Raw genomic sequence first — 27,749 nt, 5'->3', positions numbered from 1 at the left:
AAAATAGCAATTACAAAGTAAACTAAAAGATCACTGAAAGGTAGTTGTCTCTAGCTAAAAACTAAAAACAGTAAGGGAGAACTGGAAACATAATAGAATATACTTCCTTTTTCTTAGCAGAGGGGGAGGGACCAAGAGCACAAAATATTCAACATATTATCAGGTATAGTCTACATATCACTTCTTTTTGTTTAGTTGTTTTTCTTTGAATGAAAGAGTTCATTAATGAAGAGGAAGTGGTATCTGGAAATGACTGATGTTCAAAAATAAACTAAAAAAATAAACAGGACAAGAATCTAATTGAGAATCAAAAGAGAAATAATATAAAATACATACATAGCCTACTAAGTTACCATTCTTTGTGCTTCAAATTCGGGGGAACTGAAAATTCCCTTCCTTATAGTATTCTGCTATTTTGCCTCCCTGTATTTTCATCCATATATTGTCTTTTTCATCAATATATTATCCTTCCTACTAAAGTCTAAACCCCTCAAGGGCAGGTATTTTTAAATTTCTTACTCTCTAAGCCCAATACCAAACATATTTCTCTGCATTTATTTTGTATTCCAGACACAATAAATATAGGGTGACACTTGTTTGGTGTTATCCTGAGAAGAGATTCTGCTTCAGGACCACTGCCTTGCTAAATATTCCATCTCCTCTTTTCCCCCAATAAAAGCACCCATGGGAATAATCTTCTGAAGCAGAGGGTGGTGGAAGTGCAACAGTATCTTTCAAGCCCAAAAGGCTGGAGCCTGGAATGCAGATGCTCAGTCAGACCTTAATTCTCCAGTGGATTTGTGGCAGATTTCACTACAATCTGCTGCTCATCAAGACCTCTAATTTCTGCATGACAATGTTGAATTAGTCTAGATTCTCCTAGTCAAAGTAATTTTCTTTCTCTTCCGTTCACAGGAGCTCCAGGGTCACATAAGAAAGAACCTCATTGGTCCAGGACAATCAAATGCCTCCTAACAAGAAAGTATGATCACAGAGACCCTCCTTTTGCAGACTCAGCTCTTTCCATTTCCAAGACCCTAAACAGAGGCAATCCCTCTCCTCAACCTTTCTAGTCAATGAACTGCTTCTCTTCTTGCTGTTTCAACTTCAATCCTGAAGTTTGCCAGATTCATCCAACAGGCATAGCAACCTACAGTCCTGTTGCTCCCCACCCCCCAGCACACACACACACACACACACACACACACACACACACACACACACACACACACACACACACACACACACACACACACACACACACATACACACAGACACTCTCCTTCCCATCCCATCACCTAGTCTGCAGAAGCAGAGACAGTGAGCGAAGCAGTCCCAGCGGGGGAGTAGGTCAAGAGACAGCCAAGTGCCTAGTATATTCCCTTTGTTGACTTTGGATTTTCAAAACAAAACAGCAAATGCTCAGGGGCCTTTCGTCTTCCCCATGCCCCAGTGTTTACATTCAAAACCCAAATCAACTTTACTTCATAAACTTGCAAGCTTCTCCTCCTCCCTCCCCGGCTCGGGCCCCCACCTCTACCACACACAAATCTGCTGGATAGCGATAAAGCTTTGGGGGATCTTGATAGGCGCTAGCCCCAGAAGCCCCGCGGGCGGCTGGCCTCCGGCCCCCCACCCCGCAAGGCAGATAAACACCACAGGAAACGACTCCCAGAGGTGAGCTCCCGGCCGACCGCTCGCTTACACCAAGGCACACACAGAACAAGCGCGACGGCCCGGGGCTCCCCTTCGCCCTCCCACCCTCAGTTCTCCTTTACCTGGTCCTCCTTTGCCCCTCAGCTCCTTGGCTCACTTTAGTCTGTGTAAATGTCCTGTCTTACCTAAAACATGTGGTGAGCTCGCCGGTTGGTTTTAAACAAGGATACTTGGTGGTCGCTATCTTGTTCTCTGAACAGACCTCTCTGGAAGAAAAGTTGGAAAGAACACCCCACTTTAGTCCGGGCCTGGGAAGGCTCAGGAGACCTCGATGTACCTGGGAGCCCGAGCCGGCTAGGAGGCTCCCGCACGCTTAAGCGCCTGCGGTTTACAGGAGTTCCAAGTGAAGGGATCTTAGAGGGAACCCAGTCCGACCTTCTGGTTTTACCCATGAAGAAAGCACAGGACCGTACACCACTGTCGGGGCCGGGGGCTGAGGGAAGAGCGCCGGACTCGGAATCTGAGCACGGGGCTCTGCGTGGGGCTCTGCGTGGGGCTCTGCGACCTACTTGCCGTGTGACCCTGAGCAAGTCCTCTATCTGCAACCGGGGGGCGTTGGGAGAGGGGGCTTCTAAGATCCTCCCCAGACCTGACCCTTTGGTTCTGTGAACAGCGCGCCGGTGGGAATGCAAACTAGACTGCGGTGGGTTCGAGTGCGCCCCCCGAAACGCGGAGGGGATGCAGAGGCGGCCAGCTGGGGGCACGGGCAGCACCCATCGCCTCCAGGGAGCTCAGCTAGGACCGCCCGGGGGCGGCTCCGGAGCCCCGCACCGCGCTGCCCGCCCCGGTGGGAGAAGCGCAGCCCGCTTTGGCTGGCGGTGCGGGTCTTTGGGGCTTCGGAAATCCCAGCGTCGGGGGCAAGGGCAGGGCTCACCTGTCGCTGTCCTCAAACTCCTCTCTGTAGGTCCAGGTGTGTCCCAGCGCTAGGAGGAGAAGCAAGGGACCCAGGCTTCTGCCCAGCTGTCTCTTCGCCCCTCCTCTCCCGCTTGCTGGAGGCGGCGGCGGCGGCGGCAGGGGCGGCAGCACCATCGGGCAAACTCTCGGGTTCTCTCTCCTCTCGCCTCGCAGCCTCCTCTATTCTCCTCCTCTTCTCGTCTTCTCCTCCTTTTCCTCCTCTCCCTCCGGCAGGGGGCGCGGGAGAGCAGGGGTGTTTGCACCACCTGCCCCGGGGCGCTCTCGGGGCGTTCTGGGGGTTAGGGGGGAGCCAGGTTTAGAAAGGGCGACTGTGGGGAGCAGAAGAGAGACCCCAGTTAGGAGCGCGATCGTGCCCCTCCCCCGGGGCCACCTGGATTTGAGATGGGAAGTGAAACTCAGAAGAGGAGCAGGGAATTTCGGGGTCTGGAACAGAAAGGGTTTCCCGGGTTCTGAGAGACTGCAAGCGTCTCTCCCAGGACATCTCCCCGGGGCGTCTGCCCTAGGTGTCGGACTGACCTGACTAAAGCGTTCAGGGCTGAGTCCTGTCTCTCCCTCTTTCCCTCTGTTGGGGAGGGGGAGGGAAAGGAAAGGAGAGAAGTCTATAGGAGGGAAGGTGGGGGTCACTGTTTGGTATTAGGGCGGCATAGATATCTAGAAATAAAGGGGAAGGGAAGGGGGAAGAACTAGAAGGAGGGAAAGGAGGAGGAAGAGGAGGAAGAGGAGAAGGAAATGCTTCCTTGTCTTACGGGAGTAAGGGGGAGGGGGAGAGAGAGAGAGAGTTAATGTTTCCTTCTTGCTGTCACTTTCTAATGACTGGAGATTGTTTCCTCAAATTTAGGAGTTACTCTGCTTTTCTCCCTTTCTATCTCAGTGTTTTTTTTTTTTTGTTCAAGGAGTAAAGGCAAAGGTTCAAAGTTTGTATTGTGCACCAGGTCTCCTGAAACTGAGCCTCTTTAAAGTTGGCATAGTCAATCTTCATTCATATTTCTTTTGAGTGAAATATTTTGGCCAATTCATTTGCAATGAATGATAGTATTATATCACTCATCACTCAGAAATGCTGAAAAGGAATTAGGACTCATTAGGTTTTTCTTGGAATCTAAACTCCTCTTGCAGAACTTCTCAGTTCTGTTTCCCAGATAGGTTTGGATACAAACTGTTTGGTCTCTTCCGAAAGACAATCAAAGAACAAGAATCTGTTGTATCACTGTAACTTAATGCTGTGTTCACTGCTATGTGTAGCAATATAAGATTAAAAAACCTTTAAACAGTAGTATTGAGATAATAGGTAATCCTCTATGTAATTTGGAAATCTAATATGTAGATAGTTAACTCTTAGGTTTAACATTTCCAAATATTGTTAGGGGTGATTCATATCTATTAATGAGATCTTTTAGCAAAAACTAGGACTAAACGCATTTCAAAAACAAGAATTAGAAGTTTAATTTCCAAATTATGGATCATTTGCTACTAACTATATCACCGAGTAGTGAACTAGAGAACAAAGTATTACATATTAAAAATTAATACCCAGAATAATTCAGAAAAATGTTTTGCTTATTAAATATTTTGCTTAAATGATTATAACTAATTTTATAGAATTAGTCTTAAAGGCAATATCTTTCATCTATGTCAGGTCCATACTTTTCATGTTGTGTTATTGTAAATCTTGAAACACCAGTCTGAAGAATCCAAGCAGTAGGTGAACCAAAGGATACTGATGAGTTACAGAGAATAAAAATAACCTATATAAAATACTTTACAACCCTTAAAATGCTATATAAATTTCAACTAACATTATTATTAATAGCATTGTTATCATTATCATGAATGGAAATGAGTTAGAGGAAAGAGTATAAGGGTAATCCAATAAATACAAGATCACAAAAAGAAAATGGGTCAGTTATATAACAAAAGCAAAGGATGATCAACTTGACTGCTGCACTGCTGACATGCAAAACCACCAAGAGCTCCAGTGTGTTGGATACAAGAGAATACAGACAAGAGGTACATAGCATTAGGAGGAAATAAATCACAAAATATTGCAGTAGAGGGAATACCCAATTCAAGTCAAGTCAGCTTGCATTTATGAAGCACCTACTATGTGCTTAGTTATTTCTAACTAAGAGATGGAGATATAAACACCAAAAAACCCAGTCCCTGTTCTCAAGAAGCAACCAGTATAAAAGGAGAGACATATGCAAAGAACAATGTACAAAGGATATAGACATGATAAATTAGATAAAAATCTCAAAATGAAGGCACTAAGACTAAGGAAGATTAACAAAGCCTTCTTACAGAAGATAAGACTTCAACTAAGACTCAAAGGATAGTTGAGGAGACTGGAGGAAGAGGAAAGGATGATTACTATCCAGTAAAGAGAGATAGCCAGGGAAAATGCAAGAAGCTGGAGTAGATTATCCTCCCTGAAGAATAACAAGGGAGTCACATTAATGACATCAAAGTTTAAAGTATTTTACTTCTTAAAAGGTTTATATTTGATTTTCTCATATTTCAGTTTGCAAAACAACATTCTTAGTTGCGTTAGTTACAGATAAAACTAAGGCTTGGAGAGGTCAGGTAATCTACTTTAGGTCACAAAGATAGTTTTTGGCAAAGTTGTGCTGCTTCTGAGTTCGGTCTCTTTCCACTGCCTTTCATGTGACTGTCAAATAATTACAATACCAGAATATACTGAGCACTAAAACTGAGCATAATTGAATAGTTCTTTAATAATATTCTGAAAAGTCATTTCAAGATTTGTAGAATATGAGGGTGTTTTGTGAAGAAATAAAGTTGTTTCTGACAACTATCATTTTATAAGTCTATAAAAATCCTAGCTATTTGAACTTACTGATATTTTTAGATTGCAGTGAAGTGGGATTTTTAATGTGAATGAACTGTTTAAGCTTTTGAGGAAAGAAGCTAAATTGTGCTTATCAAAATTGTATCATTTTGGGTCATTCCAAAAATGTGCTTAATCCCTATGTTTAAGGAAAGAGACCATCCAGTAGGAGGATAAATTTCTAGTTTCTTCAAAACAGCTGTATTTTGATAACTGGCTACCTTATTTTTCAAAATTAGCTTATTTGTCTACTATTACATTTTGGCTTGCTTATTGGATATGAAGTGCATATTCTTTGTATTTTCTCAACTACCAGTAACAAAGAAGGGTGTGGGAGATTGATTATCAGCATCATCAGACAATATTTATTCAGGCATACAATACATATGGTTTCCCAGATTTTGAGTTAAGAAAACAATCTACAAGAAAATAGTAAAAAAAAAAAAAATAGATCATATCAGCTGAACACTTAGCAAACCTTAAAGAATTATTTAAATGTTAGCTGTTGTTATTGTTACCCATACCTGCATCAATCAGTCAACAAATATTTATTAAGTACTTGCCAAGTACCAGGTCTAGGTTAAACTCTGTGGATACAGAAACTGGCAAAAAGAAAGAGACCCTGCCCTCAAGGAATTTATGTTCTTATAAAACACAAAGGAAGAAAAAACAATTTTGATTTGTGCATTTCATTATTTTTAAATGGAGTTTGCAAAAGTGGAAACTGTGATTGGGTCTTGAGATACAAGCTAACGTGAATGTTTGGTAAGCCTGGATACCATCTGGAGACTTGGAAGTAGTATTGAGAAAGAATTAAGGCATAAGCAGTCCTCACACACATCATCACAGAGAATTTATTATGCCCCCATAGGCAAGTAATGCTGTACAGCATGTGCTACCTTGAATGGGCAGCAAAGTTAGACCCAACTATCAGCTAAGTAGTCCATGTGATCTGTCGTGTCTATTAAATGGGGCTTATTTTTAATCTCCTCTCTGAAGAGTAGGAGATAGCACCCAGCTATGCTTAAGGTTAAAAACAATTAACAGTATCTAGAGGAAAGAACTTTCCTAGGAAAAGGAGGGTAAGATCCAAGTAGTGATCTAAGGAAGTAAATGGACCCAGCTAATCTACTGATTTAAATCAGAATTCACAATATAACTAAGTCCAAGGATCTAGGTAAGAGGAAGGAATTCCTAGCAATTTTCTAAAACTGAGAAAACTTTCGGAATTAAAAGAAACAGGAGAATTAGAGAATAGTAGACTTCAGTGAAATGATAGTTTGACAGCAGCAGGCTGGCTGCATTGCTATCATATCTTTGTAGACCAAAACAGTGTTGAATGTTTCTCTATGATGGTGTTGTCTCAAAACTCAGAATTTAAATCCAATAGAGTAGATCATTTTGTGGGAAGGAAGAAGAAGAAGAAGAAGAAGAAGAAGAAGAAGAAGAAGAAGAAGAAGAAGAAGAAGAAGAAGGAAGAAGAAGAAGAGGAAGAGGAGGAGAAAGGGAAGAAAGAGAAGAGAAGGAAGAAGAAAAGAGAAGATAGGGAAGGAAGGAAAAGGAGGAGGGAGAAGAAAGAGGAGAAGGATTATATTATTTGTTATTATCATAGCACTAACATTTTGCAAAATGCTTTCTACATGTTTTCTCATTTGATCCTATTGACTCTTAGAATACATTCAGAGACCAAAAAAAAAAAAAGAAAAAAGAAAAAGAAAAAAGACCTCTACAGGACTATAAAAGGAGAGTATCTATTGAAAACTTCACTTTCTCCCCTTGGAAAGATGAGGCTGGATGCACTCAGGCTAGGGATACCACAGAAAATGTCAGTTATCCTAGCAATGAAGCAATGAAGAGCAGAAAGCAGTCCAACAATCCTCATTCTCTCCCTGGCATCCTTGTTCAGTCACTCTCTAGCAGTGGTTCCTTCCTTTTGTTTGAATTCCCCCTTTGATAAAACACAGTGGGATGTCTGGCAATTGCTATCTCCAGCTCAGTCCCCAAGGCTATTACCAAGATTAATGACATGATACCTGAAATGCTTTGAGTTCCTTGAGGGAAAGGTACCTAAGGTTATTTCTTTCTTAAGTGCAGCACTTTTCCATACTGGCCTGTCAATTACTTTAAAGCAAAACAGAGTTAATAAATACTGCAGCCCACCCAGTCCTGGGAACCCAGAGCTATAAGGAAAGACTGATAAGTGTAGGACTTGTCAGATGGTGAGCAGCTCTGAGAACTAGGTGTTACTGACTTAAGTAATAATGTTAAATGGTATCTGACATGGTCTCAGAAAGAAGGAACTAGGTTATATCACAGCAATAGGCAGCTAGTCATATAAATACTGCATCAAGGATCTGCTTGTTGATGGTGGAGGGTACCCATTCCACTGAGGCCTGTCTCAGGCCTCCCAACTACTAACATGTCCCCTTTCAGATTATTTTCATCTATTCTGCCAAAAATCTTCTGAGTTCTTACTGTGTCTTACCTGGGCATGACAGAGCAGGCCAGAGACAGAGTTCCAGTAACCAGGTAGTTGTTTATTAATTATTTTCTTTGTAAGGAACCAATTTGAAAATCAAGGGATTACTTCATTCCTTGGGGCTCCACCTTGTTGTTGTGGAGCCAGATATTTTATACATGATCATAAGTAGAAAGGTGGATCATAGAACAATCAGATTTGGGGCTTGAGTGATCTTCCCAGGACAAGCCCACCATGAAGGACAATACAAAAATTACATCACTTGTGGCCATTCTAATAGGATGGGAATGACATGGTTGATTGTATAATTTTGGGGGGGTATGGTATGGATTATACTGATTCACTTCACTAACACATGCAAACACAGTTCAGGGACCTGTCATGATTAAAACAAATCACTACTTTGCTTTCACTGTTTCCCAGATCTGGAGCCAGCCAGTGAAAAGGATCTCTGGAAACTAAATTATTATTATTATTATTATTATTATTATTATTATTATTATTATTATTATTATTATTATTAAATTCATCACACATCTCATACTAATCAATAGAAAAGTCATAATTCTTGACAGGACCTAGTTATCTATTCTATTGGATAGTCCTTGAGGAAATGGTGATATTTTGCCTTTTTTATGTATCCAAGATTCTTATATAGTAGGTCCTTAATCAAAAGTTGTTGACTGACTGATTCAGATGACAAGCCCTCCTTACCAAGTGTTTCTGAGCACTGTTGTTGCAAAAAAAATCCTCACCCTGAAGCTGACCTGATGATGACCCTTTCCAAACCTAGGTAAGGCAGATTGTTCAACACACAATTCATCATCAGGTCTATGTTCAAAGTCTTTCGAGATGGATCAAACTTGCTATAATTTAAACCTTCAAAAAGTTCAGCTGCTTCTCCATCACATTGGATTGTAAAACTCCTTGAGGGCAGGAACTGTGTCTCTGCAGCTCCATAACTTAGCCTAGAAAATGGTAGAAGCTAAATACATGTGTATTGACTAGCATAATCAATGCTGATCCCACAATGAAAATACTCTAGTCAATATTGCATTTGTTAATTAATTTTTTTTATCACAACAAAGAGGCTACATCTAACCATTTTCTATGCACAGCCTGCACCTTCCTCTGTTAGTTTTAAAGAGCATCACATTCCTCAGGGAGGGAGTGTGGGATACTGGATGGAATTTCAGGCTGAGTCGGCAGAACAGGCCTCTAGTCACAAATTTGCTATTAAAAAATTCTTCTTCTGCACTTCCTCGCCCATAAAAAGAGGTGGAAAGGCATTATGGATAAATTGTCAGTGTTGTTTGTCCTTCATTCTCAAAGAAGACCATGACATCAGGGTGGTGATGCCATGACATGCAAGTGAGTCAGATCTAAGTGAGGGGGTATGTGCCAAGTCACCAGCTTTACTTTCTCCTTTGGAGTCGCCTGAGTCCATTGGCCAGATATGGAACAGGACAACTGGAGATGGCCCCAGATATAGCCTTGAGTAATGAAGATTAGGTCTCTGACACTTAATGGCTATGTAAACCTGGATAAATTATTTAACCTTTCAGTATCCTAGACAGGTCACTATAATTACATGTTGTGAAACATGTTCACATCTACAAGTTTCCTCACTTGGTATTCCTTTCAACATGGAAATCACATTTCTGAAACCTGTTCCCTTCCCTCCCCCCCCAAAAAGTGATTTCTAAAGTCCTTTACTATCTGTGGTAGTCTCTGTTTCTGAGTTTGAAATATATGCTACAAATCTGGGGGCGTTATTAGAACTGATCTGAAGATTTTGAAAGTGAACAAGGGAGGACAAATTCAAAGAATGTTTTGGTTGGCGGCAGAGAAGGAAACAAAGTATATAAGGATACTATGAAGACATTTGAAAAGTCTATAGCTCCTACTTATTTATAGGATATTATTGCATGTAGTAGCAGTAGGCAACACAAATTTCTAGCAATATATGAGCATTGTTGATGAGACACAACTCACTCCAAAATGGGCAATCATCTATAAAGTAAAGACCATCGCACGGAAACAAGATCAAACAAGTTTCCTGTGCTAGGTCAGCTAGCACAATGCTTTATGAACAGTGTTCATGTTACCACTCAGTAGGATAGATCGACCTTGCAAGTTTTCCTTTGGTTTCAGTTTTGATGGACAGGAAGCTAGTTTTCCTGAGAAAATAAAGGTTACATCGTGAAATGTGTTGAAGTGTGTCAGTCACTAGGCAATGTTGAGATTGCCTAAAGCTAAAAGAATACAGAACTACTCTTAATACCATAGATAGATCTTGAAGCCCTTTCAGTGGGGTGTGGAAGCTATCTTTGCACTGTCTGAGTTGTGACTTGCACAAACCTTGCAAGCTAAGAAAAACTGTGCATCTCTGGAATTTTCTTTGAATCCTGAAGAAAGGTCAGACTCAAATGTAAGATGGAAGCATGGGATCTCTGTGGCAGGTTGCAAGGGACAAAATCATTTAAGAGAGCTTAATTGCTATATAAAAGTAAAATCCAGCAGCAACACCCCACTATATATAGTTTTATTAGAATCTCTTTTCAAAAGTTAAGAAACTCCAAATCACATAAATTTAGGTTATTTGTCCAAACTCATTGGAATAATAATGATGATAATAGCACTTAATAGCAATTTAAACTTTGCAAAATACTTTACAAATATTATCTCATTTGATCCTCAAAACAATTGTGGGAAGAAGTTGTTACTATTATGCTCATTTTGCAGAGTAGGAAACTGCAGTAGTTAAGTCACTTAACAGAAGTTAAATAACCTGCCTGAGATCTCATACCTAGTAAGTATCTGAAGCTGGCTTTGATCTCAGGGCTTCCTGACTCTAGATACCTCAATTTATCCATTGTGCTTCCTAGGTGAAAAAAAATCTCACTACCACTGCAGAATGGTACCTTCTCTGCAACTTAGAAGTTACTTAGGACACTGACAGTTTAAGTACTTGACAGTCAACATGTCTCAGAGACAGAACCTGAACTCAGCCCTTTGTCCAAATTCAGCCCTCTATCTTCTATGCCATTCTTCCTCTCAGTTTTGTTGTCATGAGCTCCTACATATATATATATGGGGGTATGTATGTATACACATGTATATACAAAATATAAATATAATAAAGCATACTATCCATTTCCAGATCTAGGTTAATGAATTCAAAGTGCAGACTAAAAGTATTTCTTTTCCTCTTTCTTTTTCTTTCTTTTTTCTCTCATAAGGCTAATGTGGGAATTTGTATTGCATATTTGTCATCATTTTTGTTTTCCTTGCCTTCTTGATGGCTGGGGAAAGGGGAGCAAGTAGGAGAGCATTCAGACATGAAAAATAAATAGGAGTGAGGAGAATGGCACTGGAGTCAGGAGAACCTGAATTCAAATTTGACTTCAGATACCAGCTGTGTGACCTGGGGCAAGTCACTTAACCTTAATTGTCTCAGAAATAAATAAATAAATTGAAGAAAGCCTATTTGCATTTATATATTTTCTTCACCACTAGACTAAACTCCTAATTCTAGTTCCACACTACTAGGGGAATCTCTACATATTGCATACTGTAACAGGATAAGTAGGGGGAAAGCATTGAACTTTGGGGAGAAAAAAAGTTTTGGAAGCAGAAAATCTAGATTATAATTCTAGTTCTGCCACTAATTTGTAATATAATCTCAGACAGTTCATAAACCCTCTAAGACTCAGTTTTCTCATCCTTAACAGAGGCTTAGAAAAAGATCTCTAAGGCCTATTCTAGAATAAATATTCTGTGCCTCTACAGATTTTCTGAAACATTAAGAAATGAAACTCTCTTGCCCCATTCAATCAGGGTCTTGGGTTCTATCAGAGTGATTCTGAATAAAAGGGTGGAGTCTGTCTCAGACCTGAAATCTATACCTAAACTTCCAAAACACTGGAGTGACTCTACCCTTTTGGATCAAAAAGGTATGAGCATCATGAGGGGCAGTGATCCCTTCCCATAAAATACTGGGAAAGGAACAGTAGCTTGAGAATTGCTGAAACTTTATGCCACTGCACTGGAGGGCAAGGGTAATTCTCTGATATTATTCCTGAAATCTCTGCCTACCTGAAGGGCCATCCTCAATTGTATCATGTCAAACTCATAAGGAGTTTAAACCTAATCTTTGTTCAAAGTATTTGTTCAGGGAAATACTCAGATCCGGAAACTACTATAAAGTCAACATTTATTATTTTAATGTTAACAGGAAATTTATCTATGATAGTGAGCTTGAATGGTAGGCAGCTGTGTAATGGAAAACAGAATATACAATAAGCACAAACCTCCTTCACCTACCCCACCCCAGAATTATCAGAAAGTGATTAGATGAAGAATTTAAATTAAATCCATTTTGCTGAATGAAACAGATGCAGAAAGAGCAAAAGAAATCAACCCAGATATAAGGTTTTTTGGTCCCCCAATGAACAAATCCTGATCATTTTGAAAGGCATGCTGACTTTCCTTTACCCTAAATTCTGGCTCTTGGACCAATATTGGCAACTTTTCAGTTCATTTTATTGACCTCTATGATAGAAAAATGAATGATTGCTATCAATGGGATGGTATTTCCATACTTTTGTGATCACACACCATCTGTTCCTATGATGCTGCTTTATGGATCATGAAATTTTCCCCCATAGCAAAAATACACACACCTTTCACTTAGAAGACATGGTAATGTGGGAAAATATAGTTTGAGCATAAAATTCTACAATTCATTAAGAGTTTTTATGATTGACTATGAGTAAGCCTTGGTTTGGAACTCTGACAAATGAATTTTGTCCAGAATGCCTATGTAACCCAAATCCAAATCAGAAAGGGTAAGAGGAAGAGGATTATTCTGGGGGAGGGGGAGATGCCATTTGTGACGCAAGTGATTAAAGTTATCTGCCATAAAAGTCACCACAGTGTAGTCAAAGTCCAGTTCCTGTTCTTCTATTTACTGTCTGATCTACATTAGACTGACACTGGAGAAGCTAAATGGCACAGTAGCCTGAAGTCAGGAAGATCTGAGTTAAAATCTGGTTTCAGATGCTTGGGCAAATCATTTAACCCCTGATTGCCTGAATTTTCTCTGTAAAATGGGGACCATAGCAGCATTCACTTCCTAGAGTTATTGTGAGGATCAAATCAGACAGTATTTATAAAGCATGTTATCACATGATGGCACACACACACACACACACACACACACACACACACACACAGCCAAAGGCAAGAGACAAGAAACTCAATGAAAAGGTTATCTCAATATTCAGGTGAGAAGAGATGAGGATCTTGAACCAAGATGATAACCTTAAGAATAGCAAGAAGATGAAAGCGATGTTATGGAGGAAGAATAGATAATACTTGAAAACTGATTGAATCCGGTGAGTTAGAGAAAGTGAAAAGCTGATGATGACCAAGGCTGCACATCTAGTTGACTTGAAGAACAGTGACACTTGAGACTCAAAAGGAGAAGTTAGGAAGTGAGTGGGTTTTGAAGAGAAGAAAATGAATAACATTTTGGACTTTTGCATTTGAAAACCCTATGATGGGGAAAACATAGCCAGACCTGGACTTTAGGAGGATTATTTTGCTGAAAAAAAAAAGAATAGATTAAGTTGTTTTTACATATAATTGGGAAAAAATAAATATGAATTTTAGAAAAGAGAAGAGAAGAAACTAAAGTGGGAATTTTAAGAAAATCGAGGTGAACAGGATAGAGAATGAAAGTGTACTGATGATGATAATTCTGCCACTGAGATTTTCAAGAAGGAGCAGTCAAACAGCTAAGAGAAACATGAAAGTGATGTCATGAAAAATCAAGACAGAGAATATCTAGGATCAGAAAGTGGTCAACTTTATCAAATGCTTCCAAAAGATCTTTGAAAGATAAGAACTGAAAAGTCATTAACCTCAGATATATCCATTTCAGTAAAATAGTAGGATCAAAATCCAGATTTTAATGGATTAAGAAGAGAGTAAGAAGTAAGGAAGTAGAGTCAATGAGTGTAGATGTCTTTTTTTCTAGGAGTTTGTAAACATGGGTTATGCTAAACACAGACACATCTGTTTCTTTCCACATCATCACTACTAACAAATATGTTGATAGATCTGTGATCTCAGTCATTTGATTATTCTTTCAGTGGTACAGATTACAACCTCTTATACTATATACCTGTTATCCATTCTTTCTATTTCTTTTTTGAAAAGCAAGGGGGTTAAGTGACTTGACCAAGGTCACACAGCTAATAAATGTCTGAGGTCAAATTTGAACTCAGGTCCTCCCTTCTCCGGGGTTATTGCTCTACCCACTGCATCACCTAGCTGCCCCTATCCATTCCTTCTTGCAAATTCTTCACAATGGTCCACCCAGCATACTTGTGGCCTTCCTCCATTTAAAAAAAAATTTCTTATGCCAACTTTCCTAGTACAAATCTTAAATAGATCTATGTTATTAATTCATACCCACCATCCATCTCTCCTTTGCCCTTTGAGTAATATTCAGCTATAATTCTTGAGAGGCAATACTCACAGTCCTATAGCATCATCAGAAAAATTTGTTGTTGCTCTGTGATGTTGTTCAGTTTTTTTTTCAATCGTGCCTGACTCTTTATGACTACATTTAAGTTTTCTTAGCAAAGATCCTGCAGCGATTTGCCATTTTCTTCTCCAATGCATTTTACAGATAAAATGCAGACAAATAGTTAAATGACTAATCCAGGGTCACACAGTAAGATTCTTAGAACAGATTTGAACTCATGCCTGACTCTCCATCTACTGTTCCACCTTGCTATCACCAGTAGAAAACTATTGTTTTAAAAAATGTCTTTGTTTCAAAGGGGAGTATTTTTAATAGAATTTTATAAAAGTACTTTACAATTTTCCAAAGACAACCTAGTCTATCTCGTTTAGTTCTGATCTCAAGTCTTTGTCTATGCAGTGTCTGCCCAAGGTATATGGGCGAACAATATATGCTATCCATATAACTTTATATCAAAGTTTAGACCAAAAAATATTCTTAAACTCCATGGCTTCAGATGGCTAGGTGGCATAATGAATAGAGCACCGGCCCTGGAGTCAGGAGTACCTGAGTTCAAATTCGGCCTCAGACACTTAATAATTACCTAGCTGTGTGGCCTTGGGCAAGCCACTTAACCCCATTGCCTTGCAAAAACTAAAAAACAAAACAAAACAAAAAATTCAATGGTTTCCCTGTGCAGATATTTACATCAAATGCTTTTGAGTAATTTATACATCTCATCTAAGAGATTCTGCGTTGTTTCAAGGACTAATGAAATCATTTGAAAGAAGGAATATTTGAAGAACTTCAATATCTATAGGGTATTTATGATTGGCCAAGAGTAAGACTTAGTTTGAAGCGCTGACAAATGAATTTTGTCCAGAAAGCCTATATAACCCAAACCCAAATCATAAAAACTGGGAGGAAGAGGATTGTTCTGGGAAAAAAAGATGCCATTTGGACTTCTTCCAATTGGATTCTTCATTGGTCAGCCTCCTTAATAGTGTTACACACCTTTAGTGAGTTTGCAGTTCCTTCTTTAATAGATCCCTCAATATTAATAGTTTTCTGATACCTCTGTTGCTAATTCATTTTTTGTCTTCTGTGGTTTTGACATATGCATGGGAGTCACCTTTAAGATAACTTTCTGTACTCCAAAAAGAAATGTTTTTTGATAATCAACAAAAATAATCATAACATGTGTATTATTTGCTTGCCTAATGTAATCTGATAGGTTTAAAGCCATTTCTCAGAGTTGTTTTAATTTGCATTTCTCTTAATTATTAGTGATTCACAGCATTTTTTAATATGGCTCTTGATAGATTTGATTTCTTCTTCTGAAAACACATTTATATCCTTTGACCATTTTTCAATTGATAAATTTCTCATAATTATTAGTGATTTAGAGCATTTTTTAATATGGTTCTTGATAGATTGATTTCTTCTTCTAAAACCAACTCGTAGGTGAACTGAGGGATGGCACTTATGTTTGTAAATTTAACTCAGTTACCCAAATTTATTTCTAACTAAGAAATAAAATCTGAGAAATAAAATCTTCATCAGAGAAACTTGTTGAGGATTCACATCTCACCCCCAACTTTCCTCCTTTTCTTCCCATTTTTCAGTTCATTGGCTTTATCTAAAAACTTTTTCACTTTATATAATTGAAATTATCCATTTTACCTCCCTCTGTCTCTTATTTGGTCTGGAGCTCTTCCTTTATCCATAGATATGATGGACAATTTCTTCATACGTCACTAATTTGTTCATGATATCATCCTTTATGTTTAAATTGGCTAGCTATTTGGAGCTTATTTTGGTACATGGTGTCAGAGATTGGTCTTTGCCTAGTTCTGTCAGAGTGCTTTGCAATTTTTGTCACGTAGAATATTGTTGCCCCCCATTACTAGGATTTTGGCATTGTGAGGTCACTGTGCTCATTTATGTGCCCCTCATCTGTCCCACCACTCTACCTTGGTGATCCTCATGGCTGCCCAGCATCGTTTGAGATCTGGCCCCATGGAGCCACCTTCGTTCCCACCTGTTTTCCCTGCTTCTCTTGACAGCCTTGACTTTTCTTCCTCCAGATTAATTTGATTATTTTTCCTAAAAACAAATATTTAAACATTGTTTTTACATATAATTAAATAAAATATGATTTTCAAATAAGCATGAGATATACTACATACATCTCTCAGGTAATTTTATAACTGTAAATATGCAGTCTTTTATAGTAAATTATTTCTAAAAACTTCATATTTCATAATTTAAAAGTTAATCATTCTATGGATCACCATATCTATTGTTATTATTTGCTTAAATTAAAGCCATTCTGACCTATACACCCTTTGATGCATTTGTAAATTTTTCTCATAAAAATTTTAAGGATAGAAAAGTAAGCATATTCTCAATCATCTTTTTTTAATATCAATAAATTCCAAAATTTGTTCCAAGCTTTTGGTGTCTTCCTCTCTTTCAAAACTGTTTCACCTTCAGTATGGATCTCTTTGCATATATCTATTCTAGTTCAGCTATTCTTCTTGCCTTTGTAATTTTTTAAGAACCATTTTTATTTCCTCTGTAGTACGTCAGAGATTTTGGTGCTAGAACCCAAATTGCGGGGGGGGGGGGGGGGGGGGATTTATTGGAGAGATCTTTATGATCCTTTACATTTTTTCTCTTGTTATTGTCCTCCAGCCAATAGGACAAAGAGTACACTCAATGAAAAGAGGGTGAATGGAATTGGCCATTTCTGGGTTAGCATATCCTTGAGAGAAAAACTACTTCTAAAACAGTTGCAGAGTGGAGAATAGGACCACAAGAATGTCCAGAGTTCACCGTCATCACCTTCTTCAGATTGGAACATTTTTCAGAAGGGTTAAAATACTGATTCCAACTATTGCTTGTACCTCAAAATTGTGTCAGAGAGCAAAAAAATAATTTAATGGAATCTTATTGACTCAGCTACTGTCAAAATTGAAGGGCCTCTTCTAAAATATTTAGAGAACTGAGTCACATTTATTTTTTAAATATTTTTTTTACTTTATTTTCTTTTTCTTTTTTCCATTTATTTATTTGTTCTTATTTTGTACAAATAATGTTTTATACATTACTAAAATATTCTTGTTTAAGAGTAAACATAATACCCCTCCCCCAAAACAATATAGACCCACATGAACAATAAAGGGGAGAGAAAAAAGTTCAAACTACAATTAAAAATAATAATAATGATAATAATAATAATACTAATAGTAGGTATGGCCAGGTAGCACAGTGGATGGAGCACCAGCCCTGGAGCCAGGAGCACTTGAGCCCAAATCCAGCCCCATTGCCCTACAAAAAACAAAAAAAAAGACCCAAAATAAAATAAAATAGTAATAATAATAATAGTAGGGGTGGCTGGGGGAGCACCTGGGTCCAAATCTGGCCTCAGACACCCAACAATCATCCAGCTGTGTGGCCCCAGGCAGGCCACCCAGCCCTATTTGTCCTGCAACCCCCCACAAAGAAATAATAATAATAAAAAAATGTGCTTCAGTCTGTGTTCCAACACCTCCAGCTCTGTCATGGTTGGATCACATTCTTTATGATAAGTCCATCACAAAAGTTACTTCCATATTTTTCCACTGTTGCCATTGCTGATCGCAACTCCCTCCTTTCATATTTCTCCACTACTATGTACTATATTTTCTCTCTCCTTTCACTCTGACTCTGCTGTAGGGTGGCTGAGTGGTGCAGCAGAAAGATCCCCGGCCCTGGGGCCAAGAAGCCCCAAGCCCACATACCACCCCTTAGGCCCAGCATCCACCTGGCCCTATGGTCCCAGATAGCCCATCCAATCCCAGTCCCTTGCAAGAAGTAAAAAAGAAAATGTGTTATATCTGACCACTCTCCTCGCCATGGTCCATCTTCTCCTCCATCACTCACATCCCCCCCTTCCCCCTGTCCCCCTTCTCTTCTTCTTAGTCCAGATGTCTATACCCCATTGAGTATATATGATGTTTCCTCTCTTAGCCACCTCTGATGAGAGCAAAGATTCCCTCATTCCCCCTTGCCTTCTCCCTTTCCATATCATTGCAATAGCTCATTGTAATAAAGAAAAATCTTATTATAGGAAATATCTTAGCCTATTCCTCGTTTCCTTTTTCTTTCTCCCATTACATTTCCCTTTTATCTATTGACTCCATTTTTACAATATATTTTATCTTCAAATTCAGCTCTCTCCTGTGCTTCATCTATAAAAGCTCCTTCTACCTGCTCTATTAAATGAGAAAGTTCATATGAGTATTATCAGTATCATTTTTCTATACAAGAATACATGTAGTTCATCATCATTAAGTCCCTCATATTTTCCCCTTCTTCTCCACTCTCTATGCTTCACCTGAGTCCTGTATTTGAAGATCAAACCTTCTGTTCAGTTCTGGCCATTTCAACAGGAACATTTGAAATCCCCCTGGTTCATTGAAAATCCATCTATTTCCCCTGGAAGAGGACATTCATTTTGTAGGGTAGTTGATTCTCAGTTGCATTCTAAGCTCTTTTGCTTCTGAAATATTATATTCCAAGCCCTATGAGCTTTTAATGTAGTTGCTGCTAAGTCCTGTGTTATCCTGACTGCAGCTCCGCGGTATTTGAATTGTGTCCTTCTGGCTGCTTGTAATATTTTCTCTTTGACTTGGGAGTTCTGGAACTTGGCTATAATATTCCTGGGGGTTGTTTGTTTTTTTTTTTGGATCTCTTTCTCGGGGAGATCAGTGGATTCTTTCCATTTCTATTTTGCCCTCTGCTTCTAGAATATCAGGGCAATTTTCCTGTAGTAATTCTTTGAAAATGATCTCAAGGCTCTTTTCCTGATCATGACTTTCAGATATTCCAATAATTTTTAAATTATCTTTCCTGAATCTATTTTCCATATCAGTTGTTTTTGCAACGAGATGTTTCACATTTATTCTTTTGGTTTTGAAGTATTGTGTCCCAATTTCTGGTAAAATCAGCAACCTCCCTCAGTTCCATTCTTTGTCTGAAGGATTTGTTTTCCTCAGAGAGCTTTCTTATCTCTTTTTCCATCTGGCCAATTCTGCTTTTTAAAGCATTCTTCTCCTCAATAACTTTTTGAACTGTTTTATCCATTTGACATATGCTGGTTTTTAACATGTTATTTTCTTTTTTCTTTTTTTTCTTTTTTTCTTTTTTTTGCAAGGCAAACGGGGTTAAGTGGCTTGCGCAAGGCCACACAGCTAGGTAATTATTAAGTGTCTGAGACCAGATTTGAACCCAGGTACTCCTGACTCCAGGACCGGTGCTTTATCCACTGTACCACCTAGCCGCCCTAACATGTTATTTTCTTTAGCATTTTTTTGGATCTCCTTGACTAAGCTGCTGACTTCTTTTTCATGTTTTTCCTGCATCTCTCTCATTTCTTTTCCCAATTTTTCTTCTATCTCCCTCACTTGATTTTCAAAGTCTTTTTTGAGCTCTATCATAGCCTGAGCCCAATTTCTGTTTTTCTTGGATCTAAAGAGATGCAGGAGCTTGTGCTTCCTCATCTTCAGATTGAATGTTTTGATCCTTCTTGGGATCACAGGCAAATATTTTTCAAAGGTGTTTCTCTTTTTTCTCTGCTTACTCATTTCCCCAGCCTGTGCCTAGTTTTGGGGTGCTTCCTGAGATTTTGAGTATTATTGGGACACACCCCCACAAGGATCTCCATGTGTGAGGTTCTGTCTTCTCTCCTGGTCTGTGAATGACCACAAGCGCACTCCTCTGCCATGGGGCTGAAGTGGGGGGCCCTGCTGTTCTATGGGGGGGTCCTAAACTGTGATCAGGATCTGAATGTGGTCAGAACCCCAGAATCCTGTTCCGGGAACAGAGGACAGTTTGGCAGTCTCTCTTCACTCTCCTCCCTAGGTTCAACGGGCTCATGCCCTGGGGGCTCCTGCTTACCGGCTTCTGCTTCCTATTCCTGGATCTGGGCTGCTCCGGCCACACTGCTCATTTTGTGTGCCTTGAGGGCTGAGCTTCACGTGCTCTATCTGGCAGAGGTCCCTCCCACTGATCCCCCAAGTTGTGCCCGATGCTCCCTGGGGTGTAGATTAGGAAACTCCCCCCCCCCCCCCCCCCCCCCCGCCCTGGGAGACGTGGCTCCCAATGCCCTAGGGCTGCCTCCGGGAGGCTGAAGTTCCTTCCCCTAGCAGGCCACCCCTCTGGTGGGCCACCCCCTCCGACCCGTGGAGCCGAGCCTTTCCACTCTGTTCCAGGTTACCTTGGGTTGGAGAACTGCCTCACTGCATCCCTCTGGCTTCTTTCTCTCAAAATTTTAGTTAGAGTCCTTAGTTTATAAGTTTTGATTGAGAGCACCTAAGAGTCAGTCCTCTCTTTTCGCTATCTTGGCTCTGCCTGAGTCAAATTTATATTACAAAAAAAAAGCATTCCCTAATTGACAAATGGTCAAAGGATATGCAAAGGCAATTTATAGATGAGGAAATCAAAGCTATCCATAGTCATATGAAAAATTGCTCTAAATCATTACTGATTAGAGAAATGCAAATTAAGGCAGCTCTGAGGTACCATCTCACATCTATCAGATTGGTCAATATGACCAGAAAGGACAATGTTAAATGTTAAAAGGGATATGGGAAATCTGGGACACTTATACATTGTTAGTGAAGCTGTGAACTCATCCAACCTTTTTGGAGAGCAATCTGGAGTTATGCCCAAAAGTCAATAAAAATGTGCATACCCTTTGTTCCATCAATGCCACTACTGAGTCTATACCCTGAAGAGATCAAGCAAAAGGGTAAAAACATCACTTGTACAAAAATATTCATAGCAACCCTATTTGTGGTAGCAAAGAATTAGAAATCAAGTGAATGTCCATCAATTGAAGATTGACTGAACGAATTGTGGTATATATACATCCTGGAGGTATTTGCATGAACTGATGCTGAGCAAGATGAGCAAAACCAGAACATTGTACACCCTAACCGCAACATGGAGGTGATGATCAATCTTATTGAACTTGCTCATTCCATCAATGCAATAATCAGGGACAATTTTAGAGTGCCTGCAACAGAGAATACCATCCATACCCAGAAAAAGAACTGTGGAGTTTGAACAAAGACCAAAGTCTATTACCTTTGATTTTTTTTATTAAAAAAAGTGTCATATACTACATAGTTTTGCTATCTCTGATATTTTATTTTCTCCTCAAGGATATGATTTCTCTCCCAACACATTCAATTTTGATCAATGTATAGCATGGAAACTATGTAAAGATTACCAGATGCCTTCTGTGGGGGATGGGGGAGGGAAGGGAGGGTAGAGGAAAGATTGTAAAATTCAAAACCTTACATAAAATGATGGGTAGAAACTACTATTGTATATAATTGGAAAACAAATAATATTAATTTTAAAAAACTGAAGGGCCGCAGTATTCAAAAACCCTAACAAATCATTTCTGGTGCCCCTGTGTGCTAGAATTATAGAATCTACTACAATTATATATACAAATCAGAACAGAGCTGGCCTACATACCCTTTGATGGGAACAATCTGCTTTTGTTATTTAATTATTTGGATGATTTCTTAAAATAGTTACTGGAGAATTCTTCTTTCAATGACTGTGAAGTTGCCCCATCTTCAGAAAGTCATACCCATCTACAATATTGGTTATTTTGCAACTCTGTGAATATATGTTTTGTTCTTTCCCTCTCTCTTATATAAATAATGTACTTTTAAATTGGATTTGTGTATAACAGATCTAATGGGATGGCTTAGTTTTTGGCTTTGTATATACTTGGTGCCTAGTGTAAAGTCTGGTATATAGGAGTTTAATGAATGGACTTGCTTATGAATTGAATTCAAGAAGGTAACTACCATCTAAATCTTCATCAAATTTCCATCTAGGTAAGTTCTAACTCTTGTATTTATTGAACATGTTCTGTGGGATAGAGCAGAGTTATAATTCACCCTCTCCTCTCCTAGAAAAATGTTCTATTGGTTTCATTGGGAGTTGTGTTGTCATGAGGAGAATGAGATTAGATTTCAAAAGGGTTTGGAGGCTCTGGCATTTTCCAAAGTATATTCTACAGTTCTATCCCAGGGTCTAAACCATATCCTCATCAGCCATGGAACCCCTATTGAACCCTGGAGGATAAAAGCTTACTCAGTAGGAGCACTTCCCTATGTGACCCCAGGGACAGACCTAGATGGAATGTCTGGAAAACTCTGGAGTCTGACATGAACCTGCCGAACTCTATTCTAATTAGAAACTTATTCTGAGAATCATTTCCAGCAGGAGGTAGAGGAGGGGCAAGTAGCTGAAGCCCAGATTTTGGTCAATGAGGCCAGAGGGACTGAGGAATAGCACGCATAAATCCACCCATCAAAGGCCACCAGTGAAGGACTTTTTAAAGGTCTTCAGAATGGTTTTGCATTTTTTAGTGCTAATCTTTCCCAACCAAGCTAGATCCAAAATGAATTCCAGATAAAACATGTTAACTTGGTCCAGTTTCCTTTAATTGGCCCACATCCTTCTTTGATTTAGATGGACTGGGTGATAAACTTCTTTTTTTCTGCTTGATAAGTAGAGTTTGCATCTCAGTGTACATTTTCAGAGGTGCTTATTTAGGTTGATGAACCCTGATGATTCCTAAGGCAATCTATCACCAAGAAGGTGAGTTAGTTTTTGAATCCTTTTTCTTAGTAGTTGTGATGATCCCAAACCCAGTATTTGTCTAAAAATATCTTTATTATATTGTTCTTTAGACTTTTCAGTCATGTTCAACTCTTTGTGATGCCATTTGGGGTTTTCTTGGCAAAGAAACTTGGCAAAGTGGTTTGCCATTTCCATCTCATTTTCAGATGACAAAACTGAGGCAAACAATAAAAAAATTGATTTGCCCAGAGTCATACAGTTAGTAAGTGTTTGAGGTCAAATTTGAACTCAGGAAGATAAATCCTCTGGATTATTTGTATATAATGTGGTATGTATTTGGCTTTCTCCTTCTAGAGACATAAAAAGGATTACTGCATTATTATGATGTACTTCCCTCCTGCATCAGTGTCATTAAATCTTCTGTCCCTATTTTTTTAAAGCAATTTCCTCTTCAATAATCTCTATTTCTCCTAATACTCCTAAGTTTCATAGTTATCATTCATTCTAGTAGACTTTCACTATAGTTTGAGTCAGAAAAATTCTGACCTACTACTTGTATGACAATGGATGGGCATATGTCATTTAATCTCTTGATGACTCATTCTCTGCATCTATAAAATGTGTATATGTTTTCACAATAGAATTGGTATGAGGATCAAATGGGATCATATAGGTAAAGTATTTAGGTAAACCTTAAAGTGTTCATTGTAAATTACAAAATCTTCACTCACACCACCATCATTATCATTATCAACAACATCATCACCATCATCATCATCATCATTATCACTTTACTCCAAGTTCTCATTCTATACTGTTTTTGTTTTCAGCTTTCATTTGTTTTTCTTATCCTCTCTCACTAAAAAAAAAAAAAAACAAAACTGTTTATCTCTCCAATAATCAGTCACATTCCGGTCTTTTACCCATTCCTTTATAAATCTTCTCTTCTGCTTTTAGATATCTCTCTTATGCTTCCCATGCCCAGCCTCCTCGCTTCAAAGAGGCTCTTATTCTTCTGTCCATTATTTTTCAATCTTAGTTACAATCTTCTTCCTGTTCCTCCTTTTCTCTCTAGTGTACATGTTCTTTTCACTTTTTTTTCTCTTTCCCTTTCTTCCTCTAGCTTCTTTCTCTACTATGGAATTTCCTTAATAAAATTTAAATTTGCCTAATCCTCTGCATTGAATCAGTCAACTGACATTCATTTATTAAGAACTCACTGGTATCAGATATTATGCTAAGCACTGAGCATACAAAAACAAAAAGGGAGGAAGGAGGAGAAAACAGAATAAGCATTACTTAAGCACCTACTAAGTGCCAGGCACTTTACAAATATTATCTCATTTGATTCTCACAACTGGGGGAGGGGGTACTAATATCTTTTTTTCCCAAGACTGCCTCAACTTTCTCAATCCAAATGGGGATAATAACAGCAGGGTTTCTGTGATGAACAAATGAGATACTTTTTGTAAAAGTGGTTGGCATGGTACCTGGTACAACATTGGTATTATTTAAATGTGTATTCCCTTTCCTCTTCCTACTGTTACTTCAATTTTATAGTTGAGGAAGCTAAGGCAGAGAGAGATTAAATGACTTACCCTGGATCACACAGTGTCTGAGACCAGATCTGAACTTAGGTCTTCCTTACTCCGAGTTGAGCATTTCGTCTACTTTACCACTTCACAAAAGAGAGAACAACTAGTCTGCCCTCAAGGATCTTATATTCATATTATGTCACTTTACCCTCTTCTCCTCCTTTCAATTCTGCCCTATTTCCTAATTTCCTGAATATTACTATAGCTTCCATTTTGCACGCTGCTTGTTTTCCAATGTTCTCTGACTCAAGAAGGCAGCATGGGGTGGTAAAAAGAACACTGCACTTGGAATCAGGAGATTTGGAGTCAGGCAAAATTCAGCTATCCCTTCTAAAAAATGGGGGACACTTTTATTAACGTGCTTTTTAATCAAAAAGTTCTACATTAAATATAATGTTATAAGTCACCTGCTTTTTTTTTTGAGAGTCATGAGTGCTGGGCATAGGAAGCATGAGAAAGATATCTAAAAGCAGAAGAGAAGAATAAGAAAAACAAATGAAAGCTGTAAATGTAAAAAGTAAATAGGAGGGGGCAGCTAGGTGGTGCAGTGGATAGAACACTGGCCCTGGAGGCAGGAGGACCTGAGTTCAAATCCCACCTCAGACACTCAATAATTACCTAGCTGTATGGTCTTGGGCAAGCCACTTAACCCCATTGCCTTGCAAAAAAAAAAAAAAAAAAAGAAAGTAAAGGGGAAAGAAATGAGAAGATAACTCCTCATCCTCTACTTTTTCACAAAGGTGGGGGACCAGAGGTATGGGATATTGCATATATTAATGTGAAACTTTTTGATATGCTGATGACCTTGTGAAACTTTTTTTTAATTTCTACTTTTAAAATTTTGATTAGTCTTTGGGAGAAGGTGAGAAAAAGATGAGGGGAAATGTAAGGGAAGTAAAAACAAAAAATATCAATACAAATAACTTTTTAAACTAAATAAGGTAAAAAATACTTGAGAAGATGGAGGCTTCCTCTGTGAAGAGTAGATAATATAAAATTTTTCTTCCCTGTCAGACCAAGGAAGCAGAGTAGAAGATTGAATTTATTCAATTTCTGGGTAGTTAGGTATCCTAAGATATATTTCTTACATGGTCAGGGAAAGGGTAGATTTGTGTTATTTTCTTAGCTGATATGATGTCAGTTTGTTCAAATCTTGAAAGTATATAATTTCCTTATTGTAGATGCAGTTATAAAGAGATAGTGGACAGCTCTTCTCAAAGGAAACAGATAAGGACACAGATAATAAGACTAGCCTGTATGACACTGAAAATCAACTCCAAGATGGTATTAATGAAAAAAAAAGACATCCTTCCTATCCAAAAAGACTTTAAAAATCCAGTCAGTCAAAATTTGTTAAATACCTATTAAGTGCCATGTCTTTCAATATTAGATCTGCATCCTTTTGTTCCCTTTAGGAGACATTTTAACTCATTATGAAGCCTTTATACTTTGTGTGAACAAAAAAAAATCATAGAGCAAGTTTCCACTGGGAGATAAAAGAAGAGAATGTGACTCTTAGAAAGCACTAGAGAGACTGAAGTAAAAAAGATAATTATGGAGGTGCAGAAGACAAAGTCCATTATTTGGTCTAGGGTTGGTCCATGATTTAGTTTTTGCCTTGATTTGTCAGTTTAATAATAGGATCATATAGGCTGAAGAGGTCATATACTTAGAACCAGATGGGAGGGATTAAGTATTAAGTTAGAGATCACACTAAGGACTTTATACATATTATCTCTCTTAGAAGCTATCTAATTTAACCTCTGCATTTCATAGTGGAAGAAACTGAGGTCCAGCAAAATAAAATAGTCTACAAAATGCCATGAAGATTGTAACAGACCTGGTATTTGAAATGAGATTCTTTGCTTCCAAATTAAATATTTCTTCCACCACACCAAGAAAAGAGATCCAGATGAGAGCATTCAAATAGCCCTATGAAAAATACAAAGAATTCAGGAGCCCTGTCCTCACTTACCCTCCCAATTAATGGAGAAGGTAGAACTCCCTTCCAGGCTGCTCCCCAGGTAATCAATGGCTTCTTCCTCTCCTCTAAGACTAGTACTAATATTAGCCTTCTGAATATCAGTACTCTGAAACTAGAGATGGTAGATTTGACCTCTAAGAATGAGATGCACATGACTCTTCAAAGAGTTATTCTGTAACTAGTTTCAACTCTATCTCTTCTTATATATTTACTAGTTTTTCCTTGCAAAACACCATCAACATTCAAGCAAATCTCAAGGAAAGGGATCAGAAGGCAAGTGATTTGAACGTCCTGAGTTAAACAGTCCTTGTCACCTGGAAACTCCTCTCCTTCCTGAAGAACATGTCCTAAGTTATAGTCACAAACAGGAAAACTTAATATCCCCTTGAAATAAGTTGAACCCATGCCATGTGAAACATCACCCGCCAAGAGGTGCTAAGCCTCATCCCTGGCTGCTTATGAAAAAGACAAGTTACTCTAGTTCATTTAGTTCCTGCTATTCCAAAAACAAAAATCTCTAGCCAATAGTATCAATTTGGAAGCATACTTTGTTTCCCCCCCCCGACTTGAATTCCCTAAAATATAAGGTTGAGGTTAAAAAGACTCAGAAGACTGGTTTAAGGGATTTGAAGAAAATTATGAGTCATTAAAATACTATTTCTATTAGAGGATTCTTTCAGCTAGAGCTTTCATGGAGTTAAAGATATTTTTCTTGAGATTCAAGTAAGACCCAAATCCATTTGGAAAAAAAATCCACCCAGTCATCCAATGATATTTTTCCCACCAAAGGGCCCTTTTCACAAAGATCAGTCCATTTTCTTTGCCTTCCACTGTTGTCTTTAAAAGCCCTAATAAACTTATTTATGATAGGGCTTTCTGGAAATCTAGAGTGATTGTGAGATCATAACAGAGGTACATCTCAGCAAAGAGCAAAAGTGGAATCAATAAGATTAAAGGTCCTCTCAGTTCTATGGGATATATTTATCTGTGAAAATGTTGGTTTTCTAGTGTAGATCACCATTCTC

At 38.7% G+C, this 27,749-nt stretch overlaps 1 protein-coding gene across 1 annotated transcript in view; it reads right to left on the bottom strand.

Annotated features, from left to right (window-relative positions):
- Positions 1 to 16,255, bottom strand: part of CCBE1 (collagen and calcium binding EGF domains 1) — a 352,034-nt gene extending 335,779 nt beyond the window's left edge. The window contains exons 1-3 of the mRNA XM_074200478.1: positions 16,174 to 16,255; positions 2,591 to 2,939; positions 1,842 to 1,922 (exon numbers count right to left, since the gene is read on the bottom strand). Coding sequence (XP_074056579.1) covers positions 1,842 to 1,922; positions 2,591 to 2,745 — 236 coding nt within the window. The 5' untranslated portion in view covers positions 2,746 to 2,939; positions 16,174 to 16,255. The remainder of the gene's footprint in view (positions 1 to 1,841; positions 1,923 to 2,590; positions 2,940 to 16,173) is intronic.
- Between the last annotated feature and the right edge of the window lie 11,494 nt (positions 16,256 to 27,749).

Source organism: Macrotis lagotis, chromosome X (genome assembly GCF_037893015.1).
Source record: "Macrotis lagotis isolate mMagLag1 chromosome X, bilby.v1.9.chrom.fasta, whole genome shotgun sequence".
Lineage (NCBI taxonomy): Eukaryota > Metazoa > Chordata > Mammalia > Peramelemorphia > Peramelidae > Macrotis > Macrotis lagotis.
The sequence above is the reverse complement of the archived record's forward strand: the minus strand, read 5'-3'. Positions and strand labels throughout refer to the sequence as shown.